Raw genomic sequence first — 26,358 nt, forward strand, 5'->3', positions numbered from 1 at the left:
GGCAATATTTCCTATAAAGCGGCCATGGATAACTGTAAATAAGGACGACAATACAAATTAAAATAAAGTAGAAATATAACCAAGTAAAAACAGGACAGCAACCTATGTCATAGATGTGCTTTGTTCTACGCTCAATGTTATGATTATTAGGGATGTATCAAACCCAGAAATGGACAGGATTCAGACACAATATATATGCAATCTGACTTCCCTGTAATTGTATTGTGCACAACATGGTTTCCAGAAACTTTCTATCAATGGTATCACTTAAATCGCCCAGCTAAAGGGTAAGTAAGATTTAGCTAACATCAGCATCCACAAAGCCAGCAGAACTGTGGATGTGCAATACCATGAAATCCATTCAGATCGGGAGAAAATTGCCTCCTGCCAAAGCAGCTTGTTGTTGCTGTATGGACAGCCTAGAGAAGAAGCCAGGTGTTATCAGTATTTATCACGTGCCCTTATTGGACAGACCAGTGGCCGGGGAAGGAATGGATCCTGATTGTTAGTGGGGGAGAGAGGGTAGCTAAAAGTATTTTATTTAATCTAGAAAATTACAATTAAGATATTGTTTGGTATTTGCCATTAATAATTTTTAAAGGGGTTTAGTACTGACCCGGATTGCACAATATAGTCATTGAATATTCAAAGTGAATAGGCAGGAAAATAGTGCAGAATCGGAGATGCAGCCTGTCTTGCTTACACATCCAAGTATTATGTACAAGACTCTCGCACATACCTTTGTAGAATTTCCAGTGTGTAAAAGCTTCTTTAAAACTGAACCTGGAAAACAACAAATAACTTGTTTGGAAACAGAAGCTTTTACATTACGGAGCAATACTTCAGCCATACACCACCACAGTATTTTGAATCACAACATACATTTTTGTCCGTTGAAAAAAAAAAAAACCGTTAAAGACCTAAGAAGGTTCTAATTGCAAAAGAAAATGGACGTTCAACGAGAAAATCCTTTTGCATAATCAGGAAAATAGAAGAGTATTTCGGCATCCTAACATCATTAGATTTGTTCAGTTCAAACCATGGTGCCAGGACCTGTAGGCTTTGTACTGAAGTGATAATGGAAGAATGTGCAGAGGAAGGAAGAAGCTTTCAAGAAGTCAGTACAGTCTTTCCTAAAACACGACATCTCCCCTGACCTTCCATTTCCAGCCATTATGTACACAGATACACTGATGCACGTTCAGCACAAAGCTGGAAGACACAAGCCTGTTATACTGACATGAACCCTTTTCACTACAAACTATCTGTGATTTGGGCAGGAGTCTGTAGAAAGAAAAACCAGCTTTGTAAAATACAGATAGATTATAATTTAATCTGCAACAGATTTCTCCTAAAACAAGTTGTTCCGACAGTAAGTGACCTGCAGTAACAGGTCACTTTCTCATGGAATAAAGCCAGTTCTTCCATGCTTAAAATGGAAAATAACCTGCAACTTTTATTATAACTACATTTACATTGTCAAAGGATGAGTGCACAGCCTAAGTGTACCTTAGCTGTAATGAAGTCATAAAATAGCTTCTGAGATTATAAAGGAAGTTTAGTTGCTGTGCGGTTTATGCAATAAATTTGTGCCATAGTCACACTTCTCCCCACCCAATGCCATCAGACTGGTAGTTTAGGTCTCTCCGCAATAACATAGGACTTCACTAATTTACACGCAACCATCTAACTACTGCAGCATTATCTGCTCTTTTATGTGTTTTCAAACTTTGATTCCTATTGGTATTTCATTTCCAATAAAGATTTAACTTTATTATTATTTGTTTGTTTTAACTAATTGCTCATTAACACACACCCCCAATTGCTAAAATAATCTTATCTTTCATTGGTACATAACTTCTGTTTGGTTACATTGTTAGATAAGAGGATAAATGGATTAATACAAACACCAATAAGTAAGAGTGACATGCTGGACCACTGTCATAACAGAATGGCCTATTCCAGAAATAAACAAACTAACAATAGTACTCCTCAAGAAAAGAGCATCCCCGGTTTTTCTAAACTACTGCTAACACACACCACCATGTAGTACTGGGAACAAAACACAGTTGTGTCCTCATACATCTTTGCTGAAGCTGCGTTAAACAGCCCCTCCTGGCACACCAGGTCCCATTAGACCAGGGATGGGGAACCTTCGGCCATCCAGCTGTTGTTGAACTACACATCCCAGCATGCCCTGCAACAGTTTTAGCATGGTCAAATAGCAAAACTGTAGCAAAGCATGCTGGTATGTGTAGTTCAACAACAGCTGGAGGGCCCAAGGTACCCCATCCCTGCATTAGACTCTACCAACGCCAAAGCAGCACAGCTAGGATGCACCAGTATTCGGTGCTGATTGAGTTGATATGTGACACTTGCATATCTGTGTGTGCCTCTGAATCTGAAGTGCTACAATGCAGCGGCCATGGCTTTTTTCTATGACAAGCTCTGCATTCAGGGGTCCAGACCGGGTCACTGGACGCTGGTTTCAAGCCGTGTCAGAGTCGCTTGAAACCCGTTCGCACTACTGGTTGGACCCGGGAAATTTCCATGGATTCTCGAGATGACAGGTTGTATTCCCGAGTAATCCTTTCACACCGAGCAGTGACCTGGGTTAATTTGGCAATAACCTGGTTTTTGCAGCAGTGTGACACACAGATCTACTGTAGTAGTGTTGCATATTAAATTAATCAGCAGAGTTTCCTGGTGCGTAATAGCCTTATTGCATTGCGTTTAAGATGCATTTTTGGCAGAAAGTAAAAAAAGATGCCAGATGCTAGCAAAGTTTCATGGAACCTGTCAGCTCACTCTCAACAGGCATCTCCCGCTGCATGGCATATTGAGGCTGGATGTATGAGGACACATCTGTAGGTTTCAAATATTTATTGCCTGTCCCTTGTTTGAAAGTAGATTTATTCATTAACTATTTGCTATAGATCACTGCAGTTTAGTAGTTATGGTGACAGTCCATGTTAACTTCTTTATATGGGTAAACTAAAGTAGCTGCAGGTAAACAACTTTGGGGGAGATGTATTATAGCGGCTGTCCCTGCTGTGGTGTATGGGCTACAACACCTGCAGCTGTTGAAATAGATAGCTGCAGGTGTCGGAACAGTCAGTGCCACTGACCATTGTTAAATTGCCCTGCATATAGGCTTGCCCCCCCCCCCAATTTTGACCTTTAATACATTTATCTGGTTGTCATCTAAATGAAGTGGAACAGGATGTCAGGAGTGCTACAATATCTTGCTTTAACAGTAAGTACAATTTCAGGGTTATATCAAGCTGCATAGAAAATACATCTGTGAATGTTTCTACAATAAATCTAAAATAATAGATGTGAAGTAGTCCCAAAAAAAAAAAAAGTTACTACTTTTGAGAATTTAAAGATGAAATAATTAGCTGTATTTTTAGTTTTTTAAAGCAGTATCCTTACCTATACTATGGTACTGCCAGCGGTAGAAAATCCTTTCAGGTAACAGTTGTAGAATTTTCTGAAAATGAATAAATCACGTGTTATTTACATAATGAGATACAATTGTTCATCAGCATTAAAACACAAACATATATACATTTTATTCAAAAATGTGAAAAAGAACCACTTACGATCTCTCTCTCTCTCTCTATATATATATATATATATATATATATATATATATAATTATTTTTTTCTATATATAGTACATATATATATATATATATATATATATATATATACACACACACACACACACGCAGGGTGTTCCTAAGGTCTAGACATAACGTTGTTACATCGAGTTCACGTGAATCTTGTAAAGCGCATCACCCTTTGCATCACAAATGACGGAAATCACATTGAAGATGTTTTTTGTAAATATTTCAATTAAATAAAATGTTGTTGAAAATTTCATTTCTTGAAAATATACATTATGTCCACACTTTAGGGACACCGTGTATGTGTGTGTGTTTGTTTGTGTTTGTATATATATATATATATATATATATATATATATATATAAAATAAGATTTTACTCACCGGTAAATCTATTTCTCGTAGTCCGTAGTGGATGCTGGGGACTCCGTAAGGACCATGGGGAATAGACGGGCTCCGCAGGAGACTGGGCACTCTAAGAAAGAATTAGTACTACTGGTGTGCACTGGCTCCTCCCTCTATGCCCCTCCTCCAGACCTCAGTTAAGGAAACTGTGCCCGGAAGAGCTGACATTACAAGGAAAGGATTTTGGAATCCAGGGTAAGACTCATACCAGCCACACCAATCACACCGTATAACTCGTGATAACATACCCAGTTAACAGTATGAACAACAACAGAGCATCAAACAACAGATGCCAACATAACATAACCCTTTTATTAAGCAATAACTATATACACGTATTGCAGAAAGTTCGCACTTGGGACGGGCGCCCAGCATCCACTACGGACTACGAGAAATAGATTTACCGGTGAGTAAAATCTTATTTTCTCTAACGTTCTAGTGGATGCTGGGGACTCCGTAAGGACCATGGGGATTATACCAAAGCTCCCAAACGGGCGGGAGAGTGCTGATGACTCTGCAGCACCGAATGGGCAAACACAAGGTCCTCCTCAGCCAGGGTATCAAACTTATAGAACTTTGCAAAGGTGTTTGAACCCGACCAAGTAGCTGACCGGCAAAGTTGTAATGCCGAGACCCCTCGGGCAGCCGCCCAAGAAGAGCCCACTTTCCTTGTGGAATGGGCTTTCACTGATTTTGGATGCGGCAAACCAGCCGCAGAATGAGCCTGCTGAATCGTGTTACAGATCCAGCGAGCAATAGTCTGCTTTGAAGCAGGAGCACCCAGCTTGTTGGATGCATACAGGATAAACAGCGAGTCAGTTTTCCTGACTCCAGCCGTCCTGGCTACATAAATCTTCAAAGCCCTGACTACGACTACATCAAGCAACTTGGAGTCCTCCAAGTCACGAGTAGCCGCAGGCACCACAATAGGTTGGTTCAAATGAAAAGATGACACCACCTTCGGCAGAAATTGCAGACGAGTCCGTAATTCTGCCCTGTCCATATGGAAAACCAGATAGGGGCTTTTACATAACAAAGCCGCCAATTCTGACACACGCCTAGTCGAAGCTAAGGCCAATAGCATGACCACTTTCCACGTGAGATACTTTAGCTCCACGGTCTTAAGTGGCTCAAACCAGTGAGATTTCAGGAAACTCAACACCACGTTAAGATCCTAAGGTGCCGGCACAAAAGGGGGCTGAATATGCAGCACTCCCTTTACAAACGTCTGAACTTCAGGAAGCGAAGCCAGTTCCTTTTGAAAGAAAATGGATAGGGCCGAAATCTGGACCTTTATGCACCCTAATTTTAAGCCCATAGTCACTCCTGACTGCAGGAAATGCAGGAATGCAACAGATCATGTCTGAGAGGCAGAGGCCATGGGTCCTCTGTGAGCATTTCTTGTAGTTCCGGGTACCAAGTCCTTCTTGGCCAATCCGGAACAATGAGTATTGTTCTCACTCCTCTTTTTCTTACGATTCTCAGCACCTTGGGTATGAGAGGAAGAGGAGGAAACACATAGACCGACTGGAACACCCACGGTGTTACTAGTGTGTCCACAGCTATGGCCTGAGGGTCTCTTGACCTGGCGCAATACCTTTGTAGCTTTTTGTTGAGGCGGGATGCCATCATGTCCACCTGTTGCAGTTCCCATCGATTTGTAATCTGTGTGAAGACTTCTTGATGAAGTCCCCACTCTCCCGGGTGGAGGTCGTGCCTGCTGAGGAAGTCTGCTTCCCAGTTGTCCACTCCCGGAATGAACACTGCTGACAGTGCTTGCACGCGATTCTCAGCCCAACGAAGAATCCTGGTGGCTTCCGCCATCGCTACCCTGCTTCTTGAGCCGCCCTGGCGGTTTACATGAGCCACTGCGGTGATGTTGTCTGACTGAATCAGCACCGGTTGGTTGCGAAGCAGAGGCTCCGCTTGACACAGGGCGTTGTATATGGCCCTTAGTTCCAGGATATTGATGTGCAGACTAGCCTCCTGACTTGACCACAGCCCTTGGAAGTTTCTTCCCTGAGTGACTGCTCCCCATCCTCGGAGGCTTGCATCCATGGTCACCAGGACCTAGTCCTGTATGCCAAACCTGCGGCCCTCGAGAAGGTGAGCACTCTGCAGTCACCACAGACGAGACACCCTGGCCCTGGGGGATAGGGTGATCAGCCGATGCATCTGAAGATGCGATCCGGACCACTTGTCCAACAGATCCCACTGAAAGGTCCTCGCATGGAACCTGCCGAAGGGAATGGCTTCGTATGACGCCACCATCTTTCCCAGGACTCTCGTGCAGTGATGCACCGACACCTGTTTTGGTTTTAAGAGTTCTCTGACCAGAGTCACGAGCTCCTGAGCCTTCTCCGCCGGGAGAAACACCTTTTTCTGGTCCGCGTCCAGAATCATGCCCAGGAAGGGCAGACGAGTCGTAGGGATCAGCTGCGACTTTGGAATATTCAAAATCCAGCCGTGCTGTTGCAACACTTCCTGAGAGTGTGCTACGCTGATCAGCAACTGCTCTCTGGACCTCGCCTTTATGAGGAGATCGTCCAAGTATGGGATAACTGTGACACCCTGCTTTCGAAGGAGCACCATCATTTCCGCCATTACCTTGGTAAATATTCTCGGTGCTGTGGAGAGACCAAACGGCAACGTCTGGAATTGGTAATGACAGTCCTGTACCACAAATCTGAGGTACTCTTGATGAGGTGGATAAATGGGGACATGCAGGTAAGCATCCTTTATGTCCAGAGACACCATAAAATCACCCCCTTCCAGGCTTGCAATGACCGCTCTGAGCGATTCCATCTTGAACTTGAACCTTTTCAGGTAAATGTTCAGGGATTTTAAATTCAATATGGGTCTGACCGAACCGTCCGGTTTCGGAACCACAAACATTGTGGAATAGTAACCCCTTCCCTGTTGAGGGAGGGGAACCTGTACCACCACCTGCTGGAGATATAATTTGTGAATTGCCGCTAACACTACTTCCCTTTCTATGGGGGAAGCAGGCAGGGCTGATTTTAGGTAACGGTGAGGGGGCATCACTTCGAATTCCAGCTTGTATCCCTGAGACACAATCTGTATAGCCCAGGGATCCACCTGTGAGCGAACCCACTGGTGGTTGAATTTTCGGAGATGCGCCCCCACCGCTCCCGGCTCTACCTGTGGAGCCCCAGCGTCATGCGGTGGATTTAGTGGAAGCCGGGGAGGACTTCTGTTCCTGGGAACTAGCTGTATGGTGCAGCTTCTTTCCTCTACCTCTGCCCCTGGCAAGAAAGGACGCACCTCTGACTTTCTTGCCTTTTTGTGATCGAAAGGACTGCATTTGGTAATACGGTGCTTTCTTAGGCTGTGAGGGAATATATGGCAAAAAATTTGACTTCCCAGATGTAGCTGTGGAAACTAGGTCCGAGAGACCGTCCCCAAACAATTCCACACCCTTGTAGGGTAAAACCTCCATGTGCTTTTTAGAGTCGGCATCGCCTGTCCATTGCCGAGTCCACAGGACCCTTCTGGCAGAAATCGACATTGCATTTATTCTAGAGCCCAGTAGGCAAATGTCCCTCTGGGCATCCCTCATATATAGGACAGCGTCTTTTATATGCCCCAGGGTCAGTAAAATAGTATCCTTGTCCAAGGTATCCAGTTCCTCAGACAGTGTATCTGTCCATGCTGCTACAGCACTACACATCCAGGCCGACGCAATTGCCGGCCGCAGTATGGTACCTGAATGTGTATAAACAGACTTCAGGATACCTTCCTGCTTCCTATCGGCAGGATCCTTTAGGGAGGCCGTATCCTGTGACGGCAGGGCCACCTTCTTAGATAAGCGTGTCAGAGCTTTGTCTACCCTAGGGGAGGATTCCCAGCGCATCCTGTCCGTTGGCGGGAAGGGGTACGCCATAAGTAACCTTTTGGAAATCAGCACTTTCTTATCAGGAGAATCCCAAGCTTTTTCACATAACTTATTTAACTCATGTGAAAGGGCAAAAGTCACCTCTTGCTTTTTCTCCCCAAACATATAAACCCTCTTGTCAGGGACAGGGTTTACCTCTGATATGTGCAATACATCCTTCATAGCTACAATCATGTAGCGGATGGCTTTAGCCATTTTAGGCTGCAATTTTGCATCATCGCCATCGACACTGGAGTCAGAATCCGTGTCGATATCTGTGTCAACAATATGGGATAGTGGGCGCTTCTAAGACCCTGACGGCCTCTGCGCTGTAGGATCAGGCATGGGCTGAGACCCCGACTGTCCCAAGGCTTCAGCTTTATCCAACCTTTTATGCAAGGAGTTTACATTATCATTTAACACCTTCCACATATCCATCCAATCAGGTATCGGCGCCGTCGGCGGGGACACCTCATTCATCTGCACCTGCTCTGCCTCCACATAGCCCTCCTCGTCAAACATGTCGACACAAGCGTACCGACACACCACACACACAGGGAATGCTCTATATGAGGACAGGACCCCCACAAGGCCTTTTGGAGAGACAGAGAGAGAGTATGCCAGCACACACCCCAGCGCTATATGACCCAGGAATCACACAGTAACTTAGTGTTTACCCAGTAGCTGCTGTATATATGATTATTGCGCTAAATTTATGTGCCCCCCCTCTCTTTTTACCCTCTTTCTACCGTGAGTCTGCAGGGGAGAGCCTGGGGAGCTTCCTCTCTGCGGAGCTGTGGAGAGAAAATGGCGCTGGTGTGTGCTGAGGAAGAAGCCCCGCCCCCTCAGCGGCGGGCTTCTGTCACGCGATTTGGTGTAAAAAATGGCGGGGGCTCATGCATATATACAGTGCCCAGATGTATATATGCTGCTTTTGCCAGGAGGTACTCAATTGCTGCCCAGGGCGCTCCCCCCTGCGCCCTGCACCCTACAGTGACCGGAGTGTGTGGGTTAGTGTGGGCGCAATGGCGCACAGCTGCAGTGCTGTGCGCTACCTCATGTGAAGACAGGAGTCTTCTGCCGCCGATTTTGACGACTTCTTGCTTTATCCGCCGGCTTCTGTCTTCTGGCTCTGCGAGGGGGACGGCGGCGCGGCTCCGGGAACGGACGACCAAGGTTAAGTTCCTGTGTTCGAACCCTCTGGAGCTAATAGTGTCCAGTAGCCTAAGAAGCGCAACCTAGCCGCAGTTAGTAGGTTTGCTTCTCTCCCCTCAATCCCACGTAGCAGAGAGTCTGTTGCCAGCAGAAGCTCTCTGACAATAAAAAAACCTAACTAAAATACTTTCTTAATAGCAAGCTCAGGAGAGCTCACTAAAATGCACCCAGCTCCTTCCGGGCACAGATTCTAACTGAGGTCTGGAGGAGGGGCATAGAGGGAGGAGCCAGTGCACACCAGTAGTACTAATTCTTTCTTAGAGTGCCCAGTCTCCTGCGGAGCCCGTCTATTCCCCATGGTCCTTACGGAGTCCCCAGCATCCACTAGGACGTTAGAGATATATATATATATATATATCAATGGTTCCCAAGGTCGGACCCCAGGGAGCACTAACTGTTCATGTTATCCAGGTAACTGGTAGATTTTTACAATGTGATATTTGGTGATACACAGTGCACGTGCCGGGTGACCTGGAAAAAGGACCTGTTAGTGCTCCTTGAGGACCAAGTTTGGAAACCACTGATCTAGAGGATCCATATGCAGAACAAGATGTGACAAATACCAATATAATTTAAGAAGCAATGCAAGAACATTGACGTATCTTCTTTTTTCAGTATATCACGGGGAGCTGATCTTCCAAGGCTGATAATTGTATGTGAATTACACTAACAAGTACCATCAAATGAATAATACAAGCAACAGTGGGAGTACATTTATATTATAAAAGGACATGCTTATCGGATCAGCTACTAGTTTAGTTTTAATAGCCCTTTGAAATACAGACTGACAATAGGTTAATGTGTTATTAGTATAACTGCATAAGAATTTCCTCAATATATCACTACAAACCAAAATACGCAGATTAAATTCTCAAATCCTGATAGGAAAGTAATGAGGACAAGTACTGTCTTAAAAATGACTGCAAATCTATGTTATATGAGATTCGTTTTCAACGGGGCTGTCAGAATTCAATTAGTTCAGTGACAAGTACATACCTCAGTGCTCAAGGGCCACACACAGGCCAGCAATATCTAATGTCTTACATTAACAGGTAATTAACCCAATTCTCTATATTTATTATTCTATCATTGTCTAGATTTTTGTTAATCTGTCTTGTCAGTATGAACCCTAGTGTTCTCTTGGCTGATAAAACACCTGTTATTCTTTTCAATACTTCTTGCAAACTTTTGTCTTCAAGTATGTACCAAACATGATACACAGAACTTATCTGTTTCCTAATAGGCAATTTCTTATGGGACTGGTTTCTTCAGATAGATGTCTCAAATGTCATCAGGAGGTGGCAGAATTGTACCATTCCCTATGGGATTATCCGATAATCAGGGGACTCTGGTTGGGAGTGAAGCGGGATGCAGAGAGAACACTAATCAATTTTGTTCCCTTAATGCCAGAATGGGCTATATTTGGGTTTCCCCCTAAATCCCAACATGTCATTATGAGTGATAAGAAACTCTTATTAACCCTAAGTTCTGCAGTCACAAAAACTATACTGCAGAACTGGGTACATACAGGTCCTCCCGTTCTTTCTTTATATAAAGGGAAGCTTCATCATATCTTTAGGACTAGGTAGAGACAATGTTCGAGGGGGGGGGGAAAGTGGGGTAATTTGTTGATGTCTGGGAGAGTTATAATGAAACTTTGCCTCTCTCTGTGTATCCATACTAGCTTACAACTAACCGCCTGGTAAGAGATGAGAATACTAGATGGTGACCCTCTGATTGCCTTATAGAGCAAATGGTATTACAAACTATTTGCAGCATGGGAAATGAGTGTCACTTATTTTGTATGTGTCTTTTTTTTGTTAACTGTGTATTAGCATTTTTTTTTTTTTACATTACAAATTCTATAATGCCATTATTTAAGGTTCTTCCTTATGTGAAATGCTTCATCTGGAAGATCATTAATGTATTTTTATCACTATCAATGACATAACTACTGTGCAATTTTTCTATATATTGTATGTTATCATGTGCTTCAATAAAGAACAGATTGGGGGGGGGGGGTGTCAAGGTCAGAAAAATATCACGATGCACACTGCCATATTTGCACCTCATATGTGTCCCTGCTGCGCATGCGTGCGCTCTCCCGTGCGTGCGCATACTCGCTGTTGCGGGCACCCGCAGGCGCATGGTATGCGCATTTACGGTAGAGATTGTGTGCGTCTAGCGGGCGACTCTTTCGTTACATATTTTCACCATATAATGTATTTTGTAGATTATGGTCCCTTTGATAGAATCTGAAAGTTTGGTTAATGTAGCATGTTCATGGACAGAGAAATCCCTCTTTGTTTGATACGAAGGGTCAGACAGGAGTAATACAGTGGTGTTTAGTATCCATCGGAAGAATATTTAATTAGCAATATTCCGGTGTTGGTTTGAAACAGATTAATCGCTCGTGCGAATAGTTATGGACATAAGAAGTTTATGTCCATTTACTATTATTTGCACTTACTTATCCATGCGGCGGAAAACCTAGTTTCCCACCCACCTGAGCAGTTGGAAGTAGACACAGCCCACCTGTATGAATCAACCTATGACCTTTTGTTATAATACGAAGAGGAATTCCTGTGTCCAATAAACAATGAGATTGTAGGGACCATTGAATTGTATTGTGTGTGGGGCATAAATAGACAAGCCGATCACATCCAGCTCTCACTCTTCAACGGTTCTCATTGCTGATAATCGGGAGCTGGATGTCCAGAGGCGCATGCGATCGTTCCCCTTTGTGCGTAAGTTTTCTCCGCAATCATATTGTCTTTCTTGTTATTCTGAGCCATATCTCTCTCTCTCTCTCTCTCTTCTCTTTCTCTCTCGTTTCTCTTATATAGTTATTGTACTGATATTGTATTTCCTGTGTAGTTATCTGGTTAGGTAGTCTATGTTATATTGGTAGTGTATGACTTGTATTGTATTATTCTTTTGAACGTTCATTCATTTCCTTAAAAGGCGTTAGACCCTTAGACCGGTATTGTGTGTTCATTATATTTCAGGAGGTAATAGGAGCGTCTCTATCGCTCAAACAGCTTTAGCGTAAACCCGCTTACTAAGTGTTGCATTCTCATCTTATCACTACACCAAGGGTTACTGCATAATACACTGTTTTATGGTATAGTTATAAAGGTTTAACATTGTTAGCGTCTGCGCCGCTGGTGATCTCCTCGTGGTCCCGAGCGTCGCTACGCTATAGCGAATCATTACGTTAGTCGGCAGCCAATAGCGGGCCTGCCTGTGATCCCTTGGCCGTAAGCGAACGTGACGCTCGAGCGTCTCGACTACGGCTAAGCGATTGTTACGCAACGTGCGTACCCTTACGGTATACCATACGTAAATAGCGTACTGTGTTCTTAGACCTCTTAAAGGGTTTTAAGTAAGATAAATATTTAGCTTTATCAATTGGCGGCTCGTCCGTCCTTCACATATCTGCACTAGGTAATTTCAGCAGACATTATCCATCAGCAAAGGGCGGGAGATCATATTCCTCGTAGTGCTGTCTGGATAAGCGTCTGCTTCACTTAGTAAAGGGTGCTGAAGGAATCCGGAACCGGAGGTAAGAACAAAACGCTAGTGTCTTTTAAAACTGTTTATTTCTGTCTTGCGTACGCACGCACATATCTGCATTTCTTTTTCATTCGTGTATTTTCATATCACTCTCCTGTTTACCATTTTATAATTGATAAACGTGCTAAGAGAGATTTGTCGCTAGTTCATAGTTAAAGTGTAAAAGTAATACATTAAGGGATAAATTGCAAAGCACACACGCAGCTCTGCCTAAAGATACAAGGAGAGATTGGTGTGGTGTTCGGTAGATGATCGAGGATCATCTACATTGATAAACGTGTACATTGTGTTACGGTGGATATCTGCATTGCGTACACGTGTCTCTAACAAAAGGCTGAGACTCGCGTACGCAACTCAAAGGCCGACGCACGCAGCGTATATTACGCAACGGAGCGTCCGGGTACGCCCACGTAACTCAAATCACACGCTAGTGTTATTGCAACAGGCGAAAAGGTGGCAACGCGATAAATAGCGCAAATCTATTTCAGTGTTCGAAATTTAAGCTAATAGATCCTTCTCCAATTTACAACACATCTGGTCTAAAGGAAAGAAATTTCTGCGCAGAAATAGAAATAGAAACAAAAGTGTACATGTGGTGAGTGAGTGTTTGCAATTATATAAGTTTTTACAATTTTGGGGATTGAACCACAGAAATCATCGAGTTCTCGTGAAGTACATACGTGTAAGTGACATACATGGTGCTAGGGAGGCATCCCTTGTTAAACATATAAAGAGCATTAGAGTGTAGCAGACCAGGAGGTCATACTGTAACAGACCAGGAGGTCGCATAACAGACCAGGAGGTCCAGGTACAGCAGACAAGGAAGTCCGCTATAGAGTCAAGTAGCCCAACACCAAGAAGGGTTGGAGCGGAACCCATATAGGCCATAAAGCTCAGGCTGAAGGAATTCGCAGCTGCTGAATGTCGATTCCACTGGTCGCTCCGTACATAAGATTAGTTGCTTCGATTGTACCGCACGTAATTGTGTGCATTAGTTAGTAACTTGACCTAGTACCATTTGTGTACAAAAAGGGTCATAAACGCTATTTGTACATTCTAATGTGATTTGTGTAATTTTTTATTTTTAAAAGGGAAGTTCGCTGGTCACTCAGGAATTATCCAACAACCCCACAGTTACTGGAAAGGGTTAATGCTCTGCGGATCACACTCACATGTTCCAGTAAACAAAGGTTCATAGGGGCCCTGGGTCGAGTACGCCAGCACTATATCAGTGTCGCGGTCGTATTGGTCGGCGTGGGCGAGTAAGTGGGGTACTCGGTAAACCACCACCGTCAACCTATCTTTGAATATTTTGGTTTTTTGTAAGGGTTCGCTGAAGACCCTGATATAAAGGTCAGAGGTAGAGCAAGCAACACCTGCCAATTATGGGGGCCAGTTGTTCAGGAAGGGGGCGATCAACCTCTGTTCGGGTTGATTTAGTGAACCGACCAATCGGGTCGGCAAGGTACGTAATGTGTGAAAAATACGGCACACACACAGAAGTTTTATGTGATGAATGGGAGAGAATGACGGTACATGACGGGGAGAAGTTCCCAAGAGTAGGCAGCTTTAGCCCAGAAGTGTTACAAAATCTAAGGAGAAGGATATGTCTCATTAAATCAACAAAGAGACGAATCAAACATTATGATTATTTGCAGCTATGGCAACAGGAGGGTGAAATACAGAGAGGATTGGCTCAGGCGGCAGGATCTAATCCTATCAGGAAACTGGTAGCCACGGCCCCGCCGCCACCATACATATCAGGAGAGAAATTGGTTGCGGAGAATGACGCATCAGGGGGCAACAAACAGGCACTTAGCAACTGTATAAATGTTAAGGATAATGTTAATAAGTTAACCAATGCAAGTATTAACCCGTGCAAGTTGTACCCTGTTTTGAACTTTCCCCAGGAGTGTGATCAAGAAGACGAAGCATCAACAATATCGGCGCTCTCTCTAGCAGCCACCATATCAGAGACAACAGTAGGCACGGCCCATCCCTTAAGATTAGTAACAAAGGCCCCTAGCGGAGGGACAGGTGAGGTCGTGTCAACAGGTAAGTACGGCACCTTACACTATGCTGAAACCATTTCACCCCAGGCTGTAGAATCTAACCAGAATGAGGTTATTAAACTTGCTCCCGTTAGGGTAATAGCTGTTCCAAATGGGAAAACGGACACTACAGGAGTCACTCCTATCAGGAACATTGCCATGTATAGCCCATTTTCCAGAATGGAATTAAGAACCATAGTGTCTGAATTCCCTGATCCTAGGAAAGATCTAGTTGCTAGCCAGAAATACATCAGAGACCTAGGAAATACTGTAGAGCCAAATAACAAAGACTGGCAGATATTGCTGAGGGCATGTTTACCCTCCAATGTCGACTCAGCTCAATTTTTAGCTGATTGTGGATTGGATCAGGATGTACCCCTTACAGATGTGTACAACAAAGACAATGTAAAAAGAATAAATTTACAGTTAAAGGAGTATTTCCCAGCTGTAGCCAAATGGAATAGATTTTTTTCCATTAAACAAAAAGAGTCAGAAACAGCTGCTGATTATTTTCACCGGGCATTATTAAAAATGGCAAAATACACTGGCATAGAGGACATTAGGACCAATGCAAATCATCAAGAAGTAGCAGTATCTGTGCTAATGGATGGTTTAAAAGAAGCATTAAAGACAAGGGTACAGACCACGCAACCATGTTGGCGAGGTCTGTCGGTGGCTACTTTGAGAGAGGCTGCTATTGATCACGACCGGAATATCACCAGACACAGGGAGTCACAAGGTGATAAGTTAATGGCCTTAAGTATACAGGCCCTGACCACAAAGCAGCCTTTGTATAGATCACCAAACCCTGTGGGTAAGTCAAATGTGGTAACATGTTATTTTTGTCATAAACAGGGACACATAGCACGAGATTGTAGAGCGAAAAATTCACAAAGATCATACCAACCCCCTAGACAACGACATGACACACGAAATTGGGACCAGGGTCCACAGAGACGGAGTTATGAGCCACATACAGGGGAAACAAAAAGATATCCCCCAAAAAGAGACTGGCAAACTTCTGGCAGTTCCCATTTAACCCCTTCACAAGTAGTTGCTGCCAGCGGGATTCAGGGAGGTCACCATACCCAATAGGGGTGTGGCCATACCTGTAATCTGCAGCCAGTAAAATTGATTGCAAATCCTGGAAGTGAACCCGAAATTGCAATAAATGTAGCTGGTAAATCATTAAACTTTCTTGTAGATACGGGGGCAGCCAAATCAGTGATAAATTCGACAGTGGGCATGAGAACCACTGGTAAGACAATTCCAGCCGTAGGAGTAACGGGAGTAGTCCAGCATTACCCTGTTAGCAAACCAGTTGAGATTACAATAGGGCCTTTACATACCAAGCATTCCTTTTTGCTGGCTGCATCGGCACCGACTAATCTCCTGGGAAGAGACTTATTGTGTAAAATGGGGTGCGTCATTTATTGTACTCCTGAAGGTGTATTCTTGGACATACCTGAGAATCACGCTCAGGAAGTGCGAGACATGTTAGACTCCCCATCAAAATTAATGTCACATACCATTATGACAAATAGGACTCCATCCCAAGTAGAAGAAATGACATCCCAGATACCAGAGTCACTGTGGACTAAAGATGGACAGGATACTGGATTAATGGCAAACGTAGCTCTGGTAGTTGTACAAGTAAAAGATGGTAGGATAGCTCCAAAAATCCCACAGTACCCTCTGAAGCCAGAGGTGGAGTTAGGAGTGTATCCCGTAATAGAGCGCTTGCTACAACAGGGCATTCTGGTAAGAACGTCCAGCACTGCCAATAGTCCCATCTTCCCTGTAAAAAAGAGTGGGGGGAGGGGTTACCGGCTAGTGCAGGATCTAAGGGGGATTAACAAAATAGTTGAGAGTCAGTTCCCCGTAGTGCCAAATCCAGCTGTCATCCTTATGCAAATCCCTCCCACTGCTAAATTTTTCACTGTTATTGACCTCTGCTCCGCTTTCTTTTCGGTACCTCTGCACCCTGACAGCCAATATTTGTTTGCATTTACATACAGAGGAGTCCAGTACACATGGACTCGATTACCACAAGGTTTCATAGACAGTCCAAGTATATTTTCCCAGGCTTTGCATGATTGTTTAGTCTTTCCAACCAGAGAGTGGATCAGTATTGATACAGTATGTGGATGATTTACTACCGTGTTCAGATTCATTGGAAGCATCCCTGAAGGATACGAAACAGCTCCTGTTTCATCTTTCAGACACAGGACACAAGGTTTCCAAAGACAAGTTACAATTATGCCAAACTAAAGTAAAATATTTGGGACACTGTCTAACACAAGGACTGAGACACCTGACCGCTGATAGAATTCAAGCAATTAGAGACATGACTCTGCCACAAACCCAGCAACAAATCAGAACATTTTTAGGAATGTGTGGGTATTGCCGTAACTGGATCCCAGGGTTTTCCATTCTAGCGTTACCTTTGCAGGAGATGGTCTCCTCAAACAAACCTGATCGGATTTCGCATACAGACGAGTCCGAGATGGCATTTGAGAGACTTAAACAGTGCCTAACGCAGGCACCAGCATTAGGTATGCCAGACTATGGGAAACCCTTTGAGCTGTACGGAACAGAAAGTGCTGGTTGCGCGGCAGGCGTCCTAACCCAAAAGCACGGTGATGCCAGCAGGCCAGTAGCATACTACAGCGCTCAGCTAGATACGGTAGCGCGATCCCTCCCCACATGCTTGCGAAGCGTTGCTGCGATAGCATTGCTAGTAACGAAAAGCGAAGATGTAGTGCTAGGTCACAACCTCACAATTCATACACCACATGCAGTGTCAGCCTTGCTAAATTCTGCCCAAACCAGACACGTCTCATCAGCGCGGTTTACAAGATGGGAATTGGCACTAATGGCCCCCGTAAACATCACCATAAGGAGATGCAGTGCATTAAATCCTGCAACATATCTCCCAGGTGTGCCTGGACAGGCACAAAGGGTGGAGGATGAGAGTGGTGGGGAAGGAGGATTTAATACAAAGGATGACACACATGATTGTATGGAATATTTGACCCAAAATTTCACGGCAAGGCCTGACATCAGTGACAACCCACTAGAAGATGTAGACTTTACTTTCTACACCGACGGTAGTTGTCACAGACAGTCAGACTCGGGAGACTTGTGTACTGGATACGCAGTCGTAGATGACCAAGGCACCATAGAAGCGGAACCGCTAGGCCCACCTCACTCAGCCCAGGGTGCTGAACTGGTCGCCCTAACCAGAGCATGTGAATTGGCTAAGGGCAAGTCAGCCAATATCTACACCGACTCTAGATACGCATTCGGGGTAGTCCATGATTTCGGAGCCCTATGGCGCCTCAGAAATTTCATGACGGCAGCTGGTACACCGGTAGCGCATGCAGCTCACATCAAAAGGCTTCTAACAGCGATACAGGAACCCGACAGAGTGGCTGTTATCAAGTGTAAAGCACACACATATAGCCAAGACCCAGTATCACTTGGTAACAGCCGAGCAGATGAAGCTGCTAAGTTAGCAGCTGGTACCCCCAGACAGACAGACACCACACAATTGATGGTATTTAATACCATCAACAAACAGAAGCTGTGTGAAATGCAAAATTTGTGTTCCACACAGGAAAAGGCAGTCTGGAAGGCAAAGGGATATGGCCAGGAGTCCTCAGGACTCTGGACGGATGGACAAGGTAAACCAGTGGCCCCCAGAGCATATCTTCCATGTTTAGCTGAGGCAGCCCACGGGCTGACTCATCTGGGCAAGGAGGGAATGTGTAAGTTGGTAAGAGCATATTGGTGCGCCCCAGGATTTTCATCCCATGCAGGTAAGAGAGCAATGTCATGCCTTACCTGTTTGAGAAAGAATATCGGAAAGGCAATACCAAAAGAACCATCTCATATCCCACCTACAGGCGGACCTTTTCAGGTAATACAGATTGACTTTATCCAATTACCCCCTTGTCGAAATTTGAAATATGTACTTGTTTGTATAGATGTGTTCTCAAATTGGGTCGAAGCATTTCCGGCGGCCACAAATACCGCTATGTTTACTGCTAAGAAAATTGTGCAGGAATTTGTATGTAGATATGGTATCCCTAGAATAATTGAAAGTGATAGGGGTACCCATTTTACAGGTGATGTCTTTCAAGGAATGTGTAAGTTGATGGGAATTGATAGCAAGCTGCACACTCCATACCGTCCACAGGCGAGTGCGAAAGTGGAAAGAGTGAACAGCACTATTAAAAATAAACTGAGCAAAGTTATGGCAGAAACAGGATTGACATGGCCAGAAGCTTTACCCATTGTACTATACAGCATCAGAACCACTCCCAGGTCCCCTCTTTATCGGTCTCCCTTTGAAATCTTGTTTGGTCGACAACCGCATGTTATGATTAACCCTCAGGATGATTTGAAGTGTAACAATGAAGTGACTGTAAAATACTTGATTAACATGAGTAAACAGCTAAGGAATCAAAATGATAATTTGAAGTTGGTGATTCCTGATTTACCAGATAGTAATTGTCATGACATTGAACCTGGGGATTATGTAATGATACGGAATTTTCTACGCTCAGGTTGCCTTATTGACAGATGGGAAGGACCATACCAAGTCTTATTGACTAGCACTACAGCATTGAAGGTTGCCGAGAGAGAGACTTGGGTTCATTCGTCCCATTGTAAGAAGGTTGCTGATCCAGAGAGGTCCCGTGATAAGGAACAGACGGTAGAGGAAGTTGTATCACTGGAGTGTCTGTTCCAGGAGGACTGAGGCGGCACCTGAGCATTGAGAATCACAAGATCAAAAGCAGTTGTCGATTCCCTGTTTCCCTTTTATTGTTTTTCTCCACTTCCCATCCCCTCTCCCTCAAATTATTTTTTTCCCCCTTCTCATTCTTCTTCGTTTCCTCCTAAGATGGACTTGCCTCAAGAGACTGTGATCCGGATTTTCCTGTTGACCATGATGTTGACCAGAGCAGTCTGTTCCGGCGAGAGTACCATGGAGGTCGAGAGAGGTTCTGGAATGGGTTCTGATGACAGAGATGGAGGCGTAGTTTTCCGAGAACAACATAATCAACAAGCAAAGGCGAGTGTCAGAAAACGATCCGATAACATAGACCACAGAAGGAATTGTGAAGGATTGTTAGCTGAAGAAAACTGTATCTGTAGGCTCTGTGACAATGTAGTTGAGGATGGGTGCATCAAGAAATGCCAATCCAGTTTTAATATCCACATGGACGGCATCCCTTGAGTGACTATCACTCCTTAGTCGGTAGTGTGTTAAATCAAACAGATTGTTGGGTATGCTCTCAAGTACCTCAAGGTCATAGCAAATCAGGACTAGTACCATTTCCTTTAACGATAGGGGAGGTACTTGAGCTAAGTGGTGGGAGGCCGGTGGACAGGAGGTTTAATATCTCCAGTCCTCCTAGTTTGAAGCTCCACCAATATCATGTGGATAGATCCCTAGTATGTTTTAACATTTCCAATCCCCGAAAGCCGGGAAATTGGGAAGTGTCATGGAGTAACCAAACCATGACCTTTTCATATAGAGCAGATAGAATGCCGACAGATACAGAGCTTATACGCCACATAGCCAGTAGAGGAAAATCTTTCCGATATAGGTATACCCTAGGAAGTAGGATTACGAGAGTTGGAGAGGTATCACCAGGATACTGTGCACATATCGTACAAGCTGATACGTGTACTAGACAGATGGGAGAATTAGGGTTAGGAGATTTCACATGGAAGGTGTGTAATATGGTTATGTCCTACTCCGTCCCATATGTTCTCCCCGATGATGCATATTTCATATGCGGGAGGAAGGCGTATAAGTGGCTTGCCCCAAACGCTGAAGGATTGTGTTATATTGGAAAAGTACTGCCTGAAGTAATGACTGTATCACATGCCAAAATGCAAGATATACACCGTGTTGCCCAAGCTCCTTATACTCATACTCATTACGAGCACGTAGTTAAACGGCACCTGATAGAAAGAACAGAGCATCCGGCCTCTGACATGATCCATGAATCCACCGGGATTCAGTTTCTACTTGCGATAGACATCACTCGCACCGCCAGAGGAGTGTTGAATTATAAATACATATCTGCGCTCGCAAATTTGTTAGACAATATCACAGAAATGTATGATGACACGTTTAGGTATACTGGAAGAGAGCTTCAAGCTTATAAAACAGAACTGGTTCAGCATAGAATGATTCTCAATTATCTCACGGCAGTGACAGGTGGATATTGTGTCACACTGGCAACGCAGTACGGCGTGAAATGCTGCACATATATAACGAATAGTACCGAGGACCCGGTCGAGGTCATAGACCAAAAGATGGACGATATTCTCCAATTAAAGTGGGAATTTCGCAGGAGACACAATCTCACCCTTGCTGCTGTGGGTAATGAGCTGACTGGTTGGGTGTCATGGTTGAACCCGCGAAATTGGTTCTCTGGTTTAGGAGAATGGGCTCAAGGAGTCATAATGGATGTAGGGAAGTTTCTCCTAGGTATCTTAGGTGTTGTCATAACGATTGGCTTGATATTTAGATGCGGTCAGGCTTTAACGAAGTGTAAACGAAGTACTAGGGTGATGAGTTTAAGGAGTGAGGAAATTGTAATTCCAATGGATTTGATTTATGACCCAACTGTAGAAACAATGATGTGATGAAAATGCGATTTCTACGGTCCGTTTCTTTCACCTGTTTTTCCGGTTTTTCCAAGGTAAAAAGACCCACTTTTGACGAGGAATTTGATGATCCTGTATACAGACAACTGATGGATTAAAGAAGAAGTTTTGACAACATTATACACAGATATTTGATGAACTATGCCATAGACCCCCGGTTTCCCTAGAAATTTTAAAATTACGCTAGCCCAACACTTTTGTAAGTCTATGGACATTGACAAAGCTTTTTGCCCACACCATTGTGGCAAAAGCACAAAGAAGACTGCATTCAACAGACACCGAACAAGACTTCAACAGACAAATGTTCATTAACCTGACATAGAATACCACTGCATTTACCGTAATTATGTCTTTTCTTCATCTCTACAACCTTCAGGTAATTACACACATAGTCGATAGAGAATACCAGCACAGATATCAGCAATCACATATCCCCCCATTCATGTATCATCAACTAAAATGTGCTCCCCATTTTGTTACAACCACAGCCGAAAAGAGCTCGGTAAAGTTTGACAGCCCATCCACAGACCCGTACCACGGGATAAGAAGGAATTCAAATGTATACTTCGCAATACCTCGAAGCTTGATTTAAAACACGTACGGCACGATGATACATGACCCCCAAACACGGATTCATACACACATGCTTCTGCTATCTCACTAGGTCATACCCTTTTCCTACCTTCTCCTCTCCTCCCCTACCCAACCATGGAAATGTATTTACACTTGACATATATTTTTCTCTTTTTGAAATGTTTCAGGAAGTGGCAGTTATTGTTGACTGCCAAAGGGTGGACTGTCAAAGTCAGAAAAATATCACGATGCACACTGCCATATTTGCACCTCATATGTGTCCCTGCTGCGCATGCGTGCGCTCTCCCGTGCGTGCGCATACTCGCTGTTGCGGGCACCCGCAGGCGCACGGTATGCGCATTTACGGTAGAGATTGTGTGCGTCTAGCGGGCGACTCTTTCGTTACATATTTTCACCATATAATGTATTTTGTAGATTATGGTCCCTTTGATAGAATCTGAAAGTTTGGTTAATGTAGCATGTTCATGGACAGAGAAATCCCTCTTTGTTTGATACGAAGGGTCAGACAGGAGTAATACAGTGGTGTTTAGTATCCATCAGAAGAATATTTAATTAGCAATATTCCGGTGTTGGTTTGAAACAGATTAATCGCTCGTGCGAATAGTTATGGACATAAGAAGTTTATGTCCATTTACTATTATTTGCACTTACTTATCCATGCGGTGGGAAACCTAGTTTCCCACCCACCTGAGCAGTTGGAAGTAGACACAGCCCACCTGTATGAATCAACCTATGACCTTTTGTTATAATACGAAGAGGAATTCCTGTGTCCAATAAACAATGAGATTGTAGGGACCATTGAATTGTATTGTGTGTGGGGCATAAATAGACAAGCCGATCACATCCAGCTCTCACTCTTCAACGGTTCTCATTGCTGATAATCGGGAGCTGGATGTCCAGAGGCGCATGCGATCGTTCCCCTTTGTGCGTAAGTTTTCTCCGCAATCATATTGTCTTTCTTGTTATTCTGAGCCATATCTCTCTCTCTCTCTTCTCTTTCTCTCTCGTTTCTCTTATATAGTTATTGTACTGATATTGTATTTCCTGTGTAGTTATCTGGTTAGGTAGTCTATGTTATATTGGTAGTGTATGACTTGTATTGTATTATTCTTTTGAACGTTCATTCATTTCCTTAAAAGGCGTTAGACCCTTAGACCGGTATTGTGTGTTCATTATATTTCAGGAGGTAATAGGAGCGTCTCTATCGCTCAAACAGCTTTAGCGTAAACCCGCTTACTAAGTGTTGCATTCTCATCTTATCACTACACCAAGGGTTACTGCATAATACACTGTTTTATAGTATAGTTATAAAGGTTTAACATTGTTAGCGTCTGCGCCGCTGGTGATCTCCTCGTGGTCCCGAGCGTCGCTACGCTATAGCGAATCATTACGTTAGTCGGCAGCCAATAGTGGGCCTGCCTGTGATCCCTTGGCCGTAAGCGAACGTGACGCTCGAGTGTCTCGACTACGGCTAAGCGATTGTTACGCAACGTGCGTACCCTTACGGTATACCATACGTAAATAGCGTACTGTGTTCTTAGACCTCTTAAAGGGTTTTAAGTAAGATAAATATTTAGCTTTATCAGGGGGAATACCTGTGGTCGGATGTAATGGCAAAAAGGGGGGGGGGGGGGGGTCTGGACTGCACAACCTATTACTAAAGATATCAAGAGGTGCTATCATGCTGAGGCTTCTAATACTATGCTGGAGGAACCTTAGCACTAAGTACACTGATAGTAAAAATTATTTCAATAAACCCTCACAATTAACATGGATGATATCTCTTGATATGTTTAGTAATAGGGTGTGCAGTCCAGGTTCCCCCCTTTTTCACTATATTTGTGTATATATTGTACACTGGAAGGCAAGGTTCCTTCCTCTGGATTGGCACTCCTCCCATTCACCCTCAGGTGTTTTAATTAGCTGGGTTCCTGCATTTCAGATCATACATTGATAAGGCCCAATTTAGAGGTAAGTCCTGGATAAATGTAGAACGTTAGGGACCCATGTGATAAGTCACCTGGCCACGGTACATGGGGACACATATTTGCGCAAATGTGTGCTAAGAACTTCAATTATACTCCACGTTAATTTTGAGGGTTTATTTAAATTATTTTTACTATCAGTGTTCTTAGTGCTAGGAGTGTACATCTGCATCTCTCTTCCTCCAGCGTCGGATGTAATGGCGTCAGAGATCGTCGGAGGTGTGGGATGCCGGGGTATATCTGACTTCTTTAAAGGGGCAATCACTTAACAGTCAAAACCATGTCTTGTAAGCAACTTCCCCTGAGATCAGCCAGCATCGCGCACCTCCAGCGATCTCGTATGCCATAATATCCCGCTCCTGGTTTTAAAGTTACTATTCAATTGTTTTTGGGCGTCCATTACTTATTGCGTCCAAATGCACTGAATTTAGCTGCATAAAGTGGCTAAATCCATCTTAAATACTAGTAAGCGCACCCAAAACACAGACTTTTCGATGAATTCTGCTAGCCACCTTAGGAGGGTGCAGCATGAAATATGGTGTCTGCAGCAACAACTGAATAGCGCAATGGGAGCTGCTAAAACAATTGAATTCCTCCATAGAGAGACCTCAGTGATTTTGAAAGAACGTTGACTGCTGGGAACTTATGACAGGGGCATCAGGAACGGAGGCTGATCAGCTTCTAAATGTTTTCAAAAGCAACAGTATCTAAGATAATGTCATCCTGGAATTCAGAGGGAAAAACCATGATCAGCAAAGGGCAACAATGAGAGGAAGCACAGACTCAAAGATAGTAATGGCTGTGGACTAATCCAGAATGCATGGCAAATTCCACTGCAGTTCAGTCAATAACTGCAAACTGAAATGTGTGGTATGAGAATGGCTGCACACCTGTGACATGTTCAGAAAAATTGTCCATAACCATGTCCTACAGCCCTGAGTGTTCATTTCCAACAATGCAGTGTTATGGTGGGTCCGTAACATTGGTCAGTTTCCGAAGCAAGATAAACACTAGATGCGACTTAATTGTACTTAATGCTCTTCTTCACCCCGTGTACGAGCTTTTCCAAACATGAGAGGTATATTCCAGGATAACAATGCCCCACATCCAAAGGCACACATGCGGTCTCCCAAAGGTTTACTGAGCCTGACACTGATGTCATCCATATGTCATAACCTTCTCAATCATTAGCTCTGAACCTAACCGAGAATTTAAGGGATATTAGGCATCATTTTAACCATGCATCAGTACAATGAATTCTGTTTGTAAAAGAACAGTGTTGTGTCCTTCCTGAAGAAATACACACATTGGTACCAATGGATTGTGGCCACAGCTCGAACTTACCTTTTTTTATTGAAGCATGTTACAATGGGGGCTATTCAAATGTTGGACAGATTGTAAGCACCTATCGGAGCTCTTCAAATGTTGCTCCAATCAGACACCCATTAGCCGCAGCAGTCACATTTCAGGTTGCACCTCCGGAGACTGCGAGCTGAAATATGTGAGAAGCCGGCTGTTTGTGCGACGAAACAGGACTTTCCCTGTCGCACCCATTAGTTTATACGGGTTTTGCTGCTTTACGTGGCTAAACCCTGTTTAACTGAGTGCAATAAGCGCTATAATTAAAGGTCACCCAAAAGAAATTAATTGCAACAATGGGCGCCCTTTAATTATCACTAAAGAATAAACATTTGAATAGCCCCCAGTGTGTTTAAAATGCCATGAACAAAATATAAAGAGAACCAGTTTTACAATCGCTGTGTCAAAGGGTAAAACATGTATCACAAAAACAGAAATAAAGTTAATAGCTGGATATTCCAACTGGGATCGCAATGACAAAAACTGCCTAACACATGCAAACACAGCATAAGGAAGTAGCAGGGTACATTATTATACAGAGTTTTAAATTAGCGTTTCCATTTTCTTTTGCTTTTTTGGGGGCTACTACTTGTACACTGCCCACAATATTTCTCTGCTTGTTAGGGCAGTGGCTCTCTAACTTCCAGGAGAAGACCACATATACCATATTCAACATTGGCCCCGTATTTTGATCAGCCATACTTACTTCAAAAAGAAATAGGATGGAGTCCAGCTCCTCCCTTTGAGATTTATTCCCTGAAAAACAAAAACATTTTTAATAAGGGGTAGAATAGAATTCTTTGACCAAAAGTTAGCAATTACGATTATAAAGTTACCGCACTTATTCACAATACAATTTCTAGAACTAAAATTAATTTAAGAGAAATTGACAGCATCCACAACAATTAGTTTTCTATATAGACATTTTTCGGTCATATAAATGCTGAAAAGGACATTT

The 26,358-nt window shown here is 43.6% G+C and overlaps 1 protein-coding gene across 3 annotated transcripts in view; it reads right to left on the reverse strand.

The window, feature by feature from the left end:
* RALGAPA2 (Ral GTPase activating protein catalytic subunit alpha 2) overlaps positions 1 to 26,358 on the reverse strand; it is a 605,428-nt gene that overhangs the window by 498,552 nt on the left and 80,518 nt on the right. For all 3 annotated transcript variants that reach the window (XM_063918174.1, XM_063918175.1, XM_063918177.1), the window contains exons 3-5: positions 26,107 to 26,156; positions 3,436 to 3,493; positions 740 to 783 (exon numbers count right to left, since the gene is read on the reverse strand). In XM_063918174.1, the coding sequence (XP_063774244.1) occupies positions 740 to 783; positions 3,436 to 3,493; positions 26,107 to 26,156 (152 nt within the window). The remainder of the gene's footprint in view (positions 1 to 739; positions 784 to 3,435; positions 3,494 to 26,106; positions 26,157 to 26,358) is intronic.

Source organism: Pseudophryne corroboree, chromosome 4 (genome assembly GCF_028390025.1).
Source record: "Pseudophryne corroboree isolate aPseCor3 chromosome 4, aPseCor3.hap2, whole genome shotgun sequence".
Lineage (NCBI taxonomy): Eukaryota > Metazoa > Chordata > Amphibia > Anura > Myobatrachidae > Pseudophryne > Pseudophryne corroboree.